The following is a 12,303-nucleotide window of genomic DNA, read 5'->3' on the forward strand; positions in this document are numbered from 1 at the left end:
GCGACCTGGTCACCCATTTGGCTGCGACGGTCGAGGTTACGTCATCGCCTGTGCGCCCGGAAGTGATTGTCCGGGCTCCAGGGCAGGCCTTGAAATCCGGGCCTACCCTGCACGGGCGGCGGAATTAAGCAAATCGATGCGGTGCCGACCCGGTGACCATGGCGGTGTTTCACGACGAGGTGGAGATCGAGGACTTTCAATATGACGAGGACTCGGAAACATATTTCTACCCCTGCCCCTGTGGGGATAACTTCGCCATCACCAAGGTACTTTTAGGGCCCGCCAGCGACTCCTCGAGCTTGCGCAGTTTCGCTTCCGGTGTCCCTGGGAAGGATCGGCCATCCACGTGTTTTTCTGAACCTCCGCCCCTAAAGTTGTAATCTCAGCCGTCAGGGGTACAGGGTCTGATTAAGGGTGCAGTTCTCCCCAGGCCGATCCTTGTAATCTGTTTCTGGGAACGTCTTAGGAGAAGGGAACTCTGTTTTGTATCTCAGGGTTTTGGAGGCGATCAAGCCAACCTTTCTCCCTGGTTGTTTTCCTAGATGACGTTGGGGAAAGTTCTCTGTGCTGTTACCCAAGACTTGCACGCAGCCGTGGGAGAGAGGTTTGTGCGAAGATGAGCAAAGGGAGACTCTGCTGACCATGTGTTGTTTGATTTCGTTGTAGGAAGATTTGGAGAATGGAGAAGATGTGGCAACGTGCCCTAGCTGTTCTCTCATTATAAAAGTGATTTATGACAAAGTAAGGGATACGTTAAAGGGGGCGGGTGGTGTGAGGTAATGTCCAAGGCCTAAAGCATGTTGTCTGATATAAAAGTGAAGAAGTGTTCATTTTTGTTGTTTGTTTCTTTTGTTTTGGGGGTTTTTTGTTTTGTTTTGTTTATCTGTTTGTTTTTTGAGAGAGGGTTTCTCTTTCTCTGTGTAGCCATGGCTGTCCTGGACTTGTAGACTAGGCTGTCCTTGAACTCAGACATCAGCCTGCCTTAGCCTCCCTGAGTGCTAGGATTAGGGTGTTGGCCACCAACTGGCTTCTTTGTTCATTTGAGAAAGGGTTTTAATGTCTCATTGGCTGTAGTGGAAATCACTGTGTAGAATACGCTGGCCTCAGAGATCCACCTGCCTTTGTACCCCAAGATCTGGGATTAAGGGTATGTGTCACCACGCCCAGTCTAGAAGAGTGTTTTTTAGCTGTGTGCTAGATGAAGGGCTATTTTTAAAAGCTTTAAAAATTGTTAGGAAGTACCGGGCGTGGTGGTGCACACCTTTAATCCCTGGACTCAGGGAGGCAAAGGTAGGCAGATCTTTGTGAATTCGAGGCCAGCCTGGTCTACAAAGTGAGTCTAGGACAGCCAAGGCTACATAGAGAAACCCTGTCTCAAAAAAAACCAAAACGAAAATTGAATTTGTTGGCATTTTTATAATAGCACAAATGGATTTTCCCCTACGTTTCACATCTTGAATTTTCATTGCTAGCGTTAAAAAAAAAAAAAAAAAAAAGAGGGAGAAATGATAGAGCAGTGAAGAAACCTAATAGTTGAGTGGATTCTGTAATGAAATGTAAAGTGATATTAATGCATTTGTGGGACAAAAACCTGGTGACCAATAGCATTTCTTCTTCTGTCTTAGGATCAGTTTATGTGTGGAGAAACAGTCCCAGCACCTTCAACCAACAAAGAGCTAGTTAAATGCTGACGAAGCCCTCAGGAACTCCAATCCTGAGAGCAGGGGAGGAGCCCAGGTGGACGGGTGAGTGCGGTTACCAACCTCTTCCATGGGTGTGGATCATCTTCAGCCGCTGAACTCATCATGGAAAAGCAAGCCTGTGTGTGACATCTCAGACCTGGATTTCATGCTTACATGGAATTGGAAGGATTTCTCAGTGTCCATCTGAATGTGAGGAAGAGCCTTATAAACTGGTGCTTTTTCCTTCTCTCAGTTGCGTCATTTGAATATCTTAAAACTAACTCATTTTCTGAAAGCAGCAGCATCCACCTCAATCCCGAGGGTCTTTATGTTTTGAGGACGTATTATTTTTAATCATGTGTATGTGTGTATTTGTGTGTGGGTATGTACGTGTGAGTGCAGTTACTCAAGAAGGCCAGAGGCACTGGATCTTGTGGAACAGGAGTCACAGGCGTTGGGAACCACCTGATATGGGTGCTGGCATCCAAACTTGGATCCTCTGAAGCACTATGCCTTCCTCACGTTGAACCATCTCTCCGACCCATGATAGGAATTTTTAAAAGATTATTTTGCTGGGCAATGTTGGCACATGCCTTTAATCCCAGCACTCAGCAGGTGGAAGCGGTGGATCTCTCAGCGATGAAATCTGTACCTTTTCTGGAGCTGCACTTGTGGCTACTTGGCCCGCCAGTCACCCAGGCCTTGCTGTGATTGCATTGTTCAGTGTTCTTAGTCATTTCTGTTACAATTCACATGCGAAGTTCAGTTATGGTATTGGATTGTAAGGCCATGGTTTCTCTATAGCTTCCTCTTGGGGACAAGGAAGGAAAGTTGGAAGTGAAATGGTAAAAGAAACAGACCCCACTACTCCTCTGCATCCCTCAAGTCAGGATGGGTAAAAAGAAACAGCCAAGGGGGGGGGGGTGTGAAGCTGGCAGCAGTGAGAGAGTGCAGCCTGCCAACTTGGCAAATGAAAGTACACGAGTAATTTTGCCAGCGGGGAAGCAAGAATTTCTGTGTCAGGGCCTTTACATATTGAAGCGACTGATGGGATTGCATTTCAGATGGGTGTGTGCTGCGCCTTCTATGGCAGTGGTTACAACATCACAACCCTGTGTCAGCACTAGAGTCCTAACGAGTGGAAACTCTAACAGAAAGGAGCCTGGTGAGCTGGCTCTGACAGACATGCCCATGAGGGCACACCTAGGAAGGCTGCACACAGCAGATGCCCGAATTAGGCATGCTCCCTGCTGAGCGATGCTTCTCCTGCAGAGGAAAAATATATGAAGCTGGCCTGTTAATAGTCTTCCCTCACTGCAGCCTGAGAGTAGCGAGAAGATGGACTCGCTTATTCTGAAATGTGAAAAGTTCCTTTGTAAACACGGCTCTGCTGTGAATGCAAAAGGTTCTGAAAGTACACTGGTATCCAGCAGATTGTTTGGGGTATGGCTCCTGAAATTACAAAGCAGCCAGGAGGGGCTGGAGAGATGGCTCCTGGGTTAAGAGCACTTGCTGCTCTTCAGGGGACCTGTGCTCAATTCTTAGCACCCCCGTAGCATCTCACAACCATCTGTAACTCCAGTTCCTGGGGCTCTGATGCCCTCTTCTGACCTCCATAAATACCAGGCATGCACATGGTTTACTGGCATACATGCAGACAAACAAAACAAAACAAAAGTCATATAACTAAATATTTTTTTCTAAGAAAGAAAATAGCCAATAAATACATTGTACCCACTCATTGGAGGTTTAAATTAAAGTCTGTAGCCAGGTTTGCTTGTTTGTTTCACCAGTGAGTATGTATGGTTCTAGGTAACTAACAGGCTGAGACAAAAAAGTTAAAAGTTGCCAGAAATGTGAGTGCATTCAATGTAACGTGTCTTGTTGGGGGGGAGGGGCAGGTAAGGAGGTGGGGAGGTAAGGAGGTGGGGAGGTAAGGAGGTGGGGGGCAGGTAAGGAGGTGGGGAGGTAGAGGTAGGGAGGTACTCTAGTCCTGGGCTCTTATCTCCAGCCAGCATATCTTTGATAGGATAGGAACTCTTGCTGCCGTTTGATGTCCCCACGTTATCTTAGGAAACAAAGCCCCTGCTCAGAAGGACAGAACAGGGTTCTTCGGGTGAGAGTGGGCTGCATGGAGAAACAGGCTGTCCTGTGCTCAGATGGACAGTTGTGGAGATTGCACGAACACAGTCTTTGCTGTTGCTACTGAATCCCACAGCAGAGCAGACGCTTTGGTGTAGGTCTTCTGTGAACACAAAGGATCAGGAGGAAAGAGTCTCAAGTTCAGACACCTCAGGAGAGAGGCCTGAGCAGACTGCTGATGAGTGACTAGGAGTGGGTGTGATTTAAAGCAACTGGGCAAGTTTATAAACTATAGGGAAACACCAGTTATTAGCTCTGTATCAAACGGAAGAACCCAGGGTCATTCAGACATGCCTGGGCCCACACTTTCCAGAGCACTGGGAACCACTGAGTGGCCCCACCCTGTCTCAGGATGAGTCTTTGCCAGGGCCTGTGGATTCATCATCTGTTCACTTAGCCTGGCTCAGTTGATGGCTCAGGTGTCAGGCAGTTTTCATTTCGGATGTGGATCCTCACCAGAACTAAAATCTTTATAAATCCCAAGTTACCTTGAACGGAAGCTCTATTTTTCTTACATAATATCGTACTTTCAGAGTTTGAAAGTTTTAAGTCAGTTCTTCAAAGGATTCTGCATATATGTTCACGTATGCATTCCAGACACAGCCAACATTTTTTTTTAGAACTGTATGTATCAATTCATTAGAATGACTTGCATTGCCAAGCTAAATAAAATGAGATCATGCCAGTTCATGTTTTCATGAAGCTCTTATTCCTCCAAATACTAAAATTTTACATGGAAAGTTTTTGGTGTCATGATTTTAACTTGGGCCATTGTAAGTAGGTTTCTAGTCTGGGCTGATTTCCAGGTTCTTGGCCTCTTATTCAAGGAACTGCAATATAGGCTAATTGCAAAAGTAGCAAGGAGAGTTAAAGAGAAGCCACTGTCCTGATAAGAAAGTAAGCTACAGGCTGGGCGTAGTGGTGCACGCCTTTAATCCCAGAGATTGGGAACAGATTTCATTCTTGGATTGGAACTGTGGTTGTAAGTAGGGTCTAAAGGCTCTACCTTTAGACAAGGGTTCCAGTTAAGAATGGAGAAGAGAAAAAACATAGGTGCCCCATGGGTGTCGGGCTCTTTGTGTGTGGCTGTCACCGGCCACCCAGGGTCAGGTCGATGGTATCAAGTCTGGCATTAATTTTTGCCTCATTTTTGTTTTGAAACGAGTGAAACTTTGGCTATGTTTTCCATATTAGGAGATAAGCTTTGGGCTGAAGAGATGGCTCAGATGGTGAGATGGCTGTGCAAGGATGAGGACCTGGGTTTGAATCCCCAGCACTCATGTAAGAGCTGGGCATGGCGCATGTGCCTGTGGCCCCAGTGATGGCCGCAGAGATAGTTCAGCTGGCCTAGTCAGTGCTGTTTCAGGCTCAGAGCAAGGGAAAGCAATAGGGGAAGATACCCCGTGCCCTCCTCCTCCGGCCTCCACATGCACAGGCATGAGCACACAGGCACACACGTGTACATAGGTACAAAACTGGCCATCACCCTCACAATACACTAGTAATAAGTTAGCATCTCCAGTGTCTTCTGCAAGTATTCATCTGGAGGTAACTATCGGCTGAGAAACTGGGCCATACACTTTCACGTACTCATTACAAATGATAGCTCAGGGGTGGGGGTGGGGTGGCAGACAGCCTGGACCATGCTGCTGCTGTCTCTGCTTCCTCACTGTTGAGGTGAGGTGACTCACGTCCAGTGTTCTGTTGCCACTGATCTCCTGATGTGCCTCCTCGGTACCCAACAATGTACTAGCCAGCAAAGCCGCTCACACTTTGATGCCGCAGATACCACCTTAGCTAAAATCGTGAACTTTAGACCTTGAACAAACTCTGCTACACATAGCTTAGATACTCCTAACAGTGTGACCTACTGATGGGTGGTCCATCTGGCTTGGCTAAGTGTCCTCCACGCTGAGCTAGGGGCAGGGGACAAATGTTAAGGAGACCTTTCTGCGTGATAAAGTATCAAATGTTGTTAATAGTTACCCCTGAATGGATAGACAGTATCCATTCAATCAACCAATAAGCATTTTGTTGCTGTTTATAAGCGCTAAGAACTAAGCTGAATATACACAGGAGAGAGTTTGGGGTTTTGTTTTATTTTTGTTTTTGTTTTGTTTTGTTTTTTTGGTTTTGCAAGACAGGGTTTCTCTGTGTAGCCTTGGCTGTCCTGGACTCTCTTTGTAGACCAGGCTGGCCTCGAACTCACAGCGATCCGCCTGCCTCTGCCTCCCGAGTGCTGGGATTAAAGGCGTGCACCACCACGCCCGGCCTGGGGTTTTGTTTTGAGACAAGGTCTCACTGTATAGCTCTGGCTAGCCTGGGATCCACAGATAGCTGCCTCCCACTGCCTCCTGGGTGCTGGAATTAAGGAATGCACCACCACTCACAGCCTTTTACGATTGTCTTGATGGGGTCTCACTATTTACCTTTCTCCCCTAATGGAGAGTTTTCAAAAACTGGAATTATATTACAGAAATCTTTAATAACAACCAAAGTGGGAATGATATTTTTCCACAGTAAGTGACCCAAGGTATGTGTGATCGCTCACAGATGGCAGTTCTGTTCTCTTTACCAACGCTCACCTGACATCAGCAGTCTTAAGGAATTACAGTGTGGGCATAAAGTGGCAGAAGAAAGGCCTGACCTTGACCAGATGGCTTCTGTTTTTCTTGTTGCCCATATGTTCCTCGACCATCTGTGGGCTCAGCAGGTCAGTGCCAGGGGCAAAGAGGCCAAAGGGATACCGGTCACCTCCGTTAGCCTTGGTTTTTCTACTGTGAAACGGTAATAAGGGCGTGGAAGAAATGATGCTTAAGGCCCCTCTCTGCTCTGTTATGATGCGACACCTAGTAGGCTATTTCTAGCTGATTTTTGTTCTTGGGTGAAGTTCTGTCTTGTCTGATGGGGAGGGAGGAAGGAGAGACAGGAGAAGTGGATGCAATTCTCACTGTGGCCTGTAGGGGGAGCTGGAGCTCCACTGGACTCCTGTGTTGCCTGCTCTGGGCCAGGCTGGCATACAGCAAGGCCTGTACAACCAAAGATGTCTCTGGGCCCATGTGCTCTCATCCCTAAGGGACAGCCTACTTAATGTCTGGAGCAGCTGGCATTCGCTGGACCTTCATCCTGAGATCGGGGGTAAACACAGCCTGTTAGTACTGGCCTAAGTGGTCTCTCCCAATGTCTATGTCTCAGTGTCCTAAATGCTGTCAGGGCTTCTTTGTTATAGACTAGCACTGCCCAACATGGTGACCCTAAGCACCCTGTAGCTTTTACCATTCAAATGTTGTTAAGAAGTCAGCTCCTCCACAGTCATGCCATCATATTCCAAGTAGACATATACACAATCTGTGGCTTGTGGCAGCTGTTATGGCTTGCAGGGACCTCTCTCCCCCCTGGGAGGCCATGGAAACCTTGGTAGGTGGGGTGTGGTTGGAGGAAGAACACTGGAGCATGTCCTTGTCCTTAAAGAGGATCTTGTCCTGCCCCTCCTCGTTTCTTGGCTGCCACAAGCAGATCTGTGCCTGCCGTGACACTCTGCCTTAACCACAGGCCCAGAAGCAAGAGCCAGAGGACCATGGGCCAAGCCCTCTGAACACACGAGCCAGGAGAAACCTCCCTTCTTTTACATTGTTTCGAGGGTTCACCACAAAGAGGGCTGTGCCAACACAAGCTCCTACTATGTAGAGTGCAGTGATAGGCACTAGGGAAAACTGGGGCATCAGAGAATTTTGTACTGCCCTGCCACTGTGTGCGCGAGTGCTCCCTCACTCTCTCCCTCCCCTGTCCCCCCCCCCTCTCTCTCTCACACACACACACACACACACACACACACACACACACACAGGGGAGCCTCCCTGATGTTCTGTTTTTGGAATCCAGTAGTCCTTGGCATTCATCACCTCATCCCAAAGGAAGAGGCCTGATTTCAAGGTTGGTGCTGTATACACGCTGGAGAGGCTGTGCTGCAGTCATGACGTCGCAGCAGAGATGAATTCATCTGTCAGGGCACTAAGGATACCTCCCACGTGTGTGCAGAGGCGACTGGCCACAAATGCCTTAGAATGAATTCCGGCCTGGTGGAGGGAAGCATTGAACAACATGCCCTTGCTGCAAGGATGCGCAAGCCCCCATTGCCATCCATCGTGCTCGCTGGGATCTGTGTGCCCGTCTTCCCCGCTCCAGGGAGAGGAAGGTTCCGCGATCCTAGGGTGGTCAGTGGTCTTCACTGTGCCACGTCTTGGTGCGCTGTAGGGAAGGGAACTGTTGGGATGTGAATAGGAACCGTTGCCCCATGGCTTCAGGTACTGAGGGCTTGGTGGCCAGCCAGTGGGCTCTGAGAGCACTGACCTGACTCGAAGCTCTGACCTGACCAATGGCCTTGTCCCTTTGTGGGTGATTGTGGTGAAGAGGGGGTGAGGCAGAAGGGGAGAGTAGAGGCTGTGTCTTGCCTTGGCCCTTTGCTAGAACCCTCACTCCGGCTTCCTGTCTACAATGAAGTGAATAAGCTCCTCCATCACTCACTGTTGGATGTGTTCTGCCCAAGCACGTGGGGCAGAACCCTCTAAAACCACAACCCACGTGAAAACTCTCCTTCCTTCCTTAGCTTGCTCCTGGCAGGGGTTTGGCCACAGCAATGAAGGCAGTAATGAGAACAGCCTCGCGTCGTCAGCAAGGTGTTCTCTCCCCCAGGGGTTCCCACTTCTCTGCCTAGTGCCAGGAACAATGGAAAGACTTCACCAGTGATGTTAGGGGGTGGGACCAGCCCTATGGTGGAGCAGGTGCCCCGTGGCAGGCTTTCAGAGGCACCCGGACAGCTGTTTCTGTGGCCTTGAGTGGAGAATGGACGCTCAGGGCACCAAGCCCACGAGTCTGGGGAGGCTACACAATCAAGGAGGACAGCCCTGATGTGGTCCAGGTTGGGCTTGTGCTGACAGCAGTCTGGGATGAAGTCTTGGAAGCTGGTGGTTTGAGGGCAGGAGATGCACTTGAACAGCAGGAGTGCGGGAGCAAGGAAGTGATGGGGGCCAGAGGAAAAGCTGTGTTGTCAAAGCCGGCTCTGCCCACACCCTCATGAAAAGTGCGCAGAATGTGTCCAGAATTACCTACCTGGAAGAAAAAGACTGAGCATCTGCTGAAAGGCTTGGTCCCCAAGGTAGTAGTAGCCAGAGCTGGGACTTTTAGGTATGAATTGAATCATGGGAGACCTGACCTCATCAACACATTAATCCATCCATGGCTTCACAGCATCAGGACCTGCTGGGAACTTAGGAGGCAGGAGGTAGTTGAAGGGGAGCACCCTTGTTCCACCATGTCTTTCTACCATGCTGCTGTGCGTCACCATAGGCCTGAATTACAGAGCCAGCCAATTGTAGACTGAGATAAGTTTTTCTTCCTTTCAGGTGACTCTCTCAGATGTTCTGTTACAACAAGGGAGAGCCAACAACACAATGGCTGTGTGAACTACTCAGTCTTTAGAGAACACCCCATGGCAGAGTGTGCATGACCCTTAGCAGTGGCTTAGAGGAAATCAGAGCCAGCACAGAACTGCTCAGTGGCTGAGAGCCAAGGGCAAGCAGCGGGTGTGTTGCCATCAGGGTCAGCTGTGCTTACTAAACCTTGTAGTCATGACTACACATGGCATGGTCCCTGGGTAGTGTGCCCTAGATGCAGGAGAGATGTGCATCTCCTGTGTAGAATAGCAGCTTCTGGAGAAATCCAGTCTGGAGCGAGAATGGAAGCTGAGCTTCAGAAAGGTGTTAGGATCTTCATTAAACTTTATGTGCTCTGTGTGCTAGTGGTGATGCTGATGTGAACCTCAGGGGTCAGTCAGAGGTAATGCAGAGCTAGAGAAAGCCATGGCCCTCTCCTGTAGCCTGTTTTCTCTGCTCTCTGTCTGCAGAGAGGTGAGCAAGCTCCCCACCACATACTGATAACGGTTTACTCGAGGGTGCAGGGTATGTGGAGTTCAGTGCCGGAGCTGACTTCCTTTGGCCTTTGACTTCCCAGTGGCATTAGGATATCTGTTCTGTGCCTTGACTTGGGCCTTCGGTTGACTTTAGTCATTGTGTCACCTGGATATCAATTCTGCCACAGAAACCACTCTGCATAGTCTGGGTTCAATTTAAAGTTCTCCCGGAAAAGGTGGCAGCCGACAGCAGATTTCGTAACATTCAGAATGGCTGCCACTCTCCTCCCCAGCAGCCAGGCTCCATTTAGCTTGAGAAGGGTTCTTGTGGCCAGGCATGCTATCTGAGCTGTCACCATCAAGCTTTGTCGCCTTTGCATGAATGACAGGAAATGCATGGGTGAGCCTGTCAGTTTCCCTGTTGTTGGCCTCGCTCTGATGTGCAGCCATGAGCCATGTGGCTATGAGTCACCAAAGAGGGAGAGAGGCTGCCTCAAGGGCTCTGCCAGAATTTGAAAGAGCTTTTCTGATGTTCCCTACTCCTGTGCCCTCTGGACTCCTTGTATGGACTGTTACTCAGAGCCACCGGGCATGTGCATGGCCCCCACTTTAATCAGGGTGCGGAGCCTGTGTCAGATAAACTCTGAGAAAGAAAAAGGCATCAACCACGTGGGCCTGGCTTTGAGATCCTGTCCTTCCTTAACACAAACCATTGCGCTGACATCAGGAAAAGGATGCTGTGACTGACTCAGTGAGATAATGAGACCACAGTGTCTAGTTTCCTTTCTGTTGCTTGGTCCCCAAGGCAGTCATATTCAGAATGGGGCTTTTAGGTACGGATTGAGTCATGGGAGGTCTGACCTCATCAACACATTAATCCATCATGGCTTCACAGCATCAGGACCTGCTGGGAACTTAGGAGGCAGGAGCTAGCTGAAGGGGATTGGCCCTGGGAGTTACAGCCTAGGAACTACTTCTTGTCCTTGGACCCTCCCCTCTGCTTCCTGGCCTGCATAAGGTGAGCAGCCTTGTTCCACCATGTCCTTTTACCACGCTGCTCTGCGTCACCATAGGCCTGAACAACAGAGCCTGTAGGCTCAATTACTCTGACAGTTATACTTTATTATGAACTTATTAAAAGAGCATACCTCCCTTATAACCTGACTAGCCTAAATAAGAGGAAATTGAGATTAAGGAAAACAAGAATGAAACCTGGGTATCAGTTCCTAGGAACAATTCTCCTGGCATATTCAGCAGGATTTCATCAGACCAGCAAGTCTACCAAAGTTGCTGGAACCTGAAGCAACCAGAACCTGGAGCCTCAGCTGGAGCCCAAAGCCTTGAAGCCTCCCCTGGAGTGGTTCTCTTTAGGAGTGTCTTGAAGTAGAGTCATGAACAGCCAAATAATACCAAGTCCCAACAAAAAGTCCAGCCTCCTGTTTTGGGCTCATATATATATATCCTCTCAGTCTGTTCAAGGATGTTTTTCAGCTGGCAACAACCAAGCTTCCCTATGAAGTGGTTTTACTTCCAAGCGGAAAAACATCCTACTCTCTCACATCTAAGTGGTAAACATCCTGCTCTATCCCCCATCCCACACTTGGCATCAAAATGAAAACAGATTTATCCCCCCTACATATCCCCCTTTCTATTAAATACAATAAACTATATACAATAAAAATAATTATGAGAATTATCCAGGACAAGTGACATTTACAAGGACGAGTCCATTTGTGTTTGACAGTCTTGTATAAATTATTCCACTATATCCTATCCTACTGAGTCTTATCCTAGTGTCCTGAGTCACCATAGGCCTGAACAGCAGAGCCAGTCAACTGTGGCCTGAGATAAGTTTTTCTTCCTTTCAGGTGATTCTCTCAAGTATTTTGTTACAGCAGTGAAAAGCTGGTTAACATAGTGGACCACTCTGCTTTCAAGGTTTATTGACACTTCCAGGCCAGTCTATCTTGAAGAGAAGTCGGCAGCAGCTCAAGGCAGGAGGTTGAAGCGGAAACCATGGAGGATGCTGCTTACTAGTTGCTCATGCTCACTAGCTTCCAGCTGCCTAAGCATGGGGCTGGGCCTCCTACATCAGCCGTCAATTAAGATAATCAATCTCTTACAGAAATGGCCACAGGCCAGTCTGATCTATGTGATTTCACAGTTGAGTTCTCTTTTTCCTGGTGACTTTAAATTGTGTCAAATTGACAATAAAAACTAGCCAGTATAATACGTAAGCACAGACAAAAACAAGAACACACAGGCCAACTGTAAGTAGTCTATTCTGTGGGCAAACAGAATGGCACTTCCCAATTAATTGTGGCTCCAGCCCCACTCTAGTCCCCTGAGGCCTTCTAGACTAAGGTAACTAGGATGCTCTGTCAAAAAATTGTCCCATCTTCTCATGGAACCCAGAGCAAGACTGTTTGTCCTCACTCTTCTCAAAGTCACTGTAAGGGTCCAAAAATCACTGAAGGAAGATTCCAGACTTAAATAGTATGTAAAAACAAAGAATGTTTATTCTGCAGAAACAGCCTGCATGCAGGGGTCAACCATCCATACAAAATGGCA

General features: G+C 48.3%; 1 protein-coding gene across 6 annotated transcripts; it reads left to right on the top strand.

The window, feature by feature from the left end:
• The first annotated feature begins 4 nt into the window (after positions 1-4).
• DPH3 (diphthamide biosynthesis 3) lies at positions 5-9,616 on the top strand. Of its 6 annotated transcripts, none has more exons than XR_014781706.1 (5): positions 5-266; positions 543-604; positions 1,626-1,745; positions 6,378-6,537; positions 9,227-9,616. XR_014781706.1 is itself a non-coding variant. In XM_084795041.1 (3 exons), exons 1-3 carry the CDS (start codon positions 159-161, stop codon positions 1,678-1,680), a joined length of 225 nt encoding a protein of 74 aa, XP_084651167.1. In that variant the 5' UTR covers positions 8-158; the 3' UTR covers positions 1,681-3,420. The 6 variants fall into 6 exon arrangements, 2 of the variants coding, with proteins under 2 accessions (XP_084651167.1, XP_084651166.1); XR_014781708.1 differs by lacking the exon at positions 543-604 and adding an exon at positions 667-741 and having other exon boundaries at positions 8-266; XR_014781707.1 differs by lacking the exon at positions 6,378-6,537 and having other exon boundaries at positions 7-266.
• Positions 9,617-12,303: the final 2,687 nt, after the last annotated feature.

This window comes from Acomys minous (assembly GCF_964271855.1).
Source record: "Acomys minous genome assembly, chromosome: 9".
Classification (NCBI taxonomy): Eukaryota; Metazoa; Chordata; class Mammalia; order Rodentia; family Muridae; genus Acomys; species Acomys minous.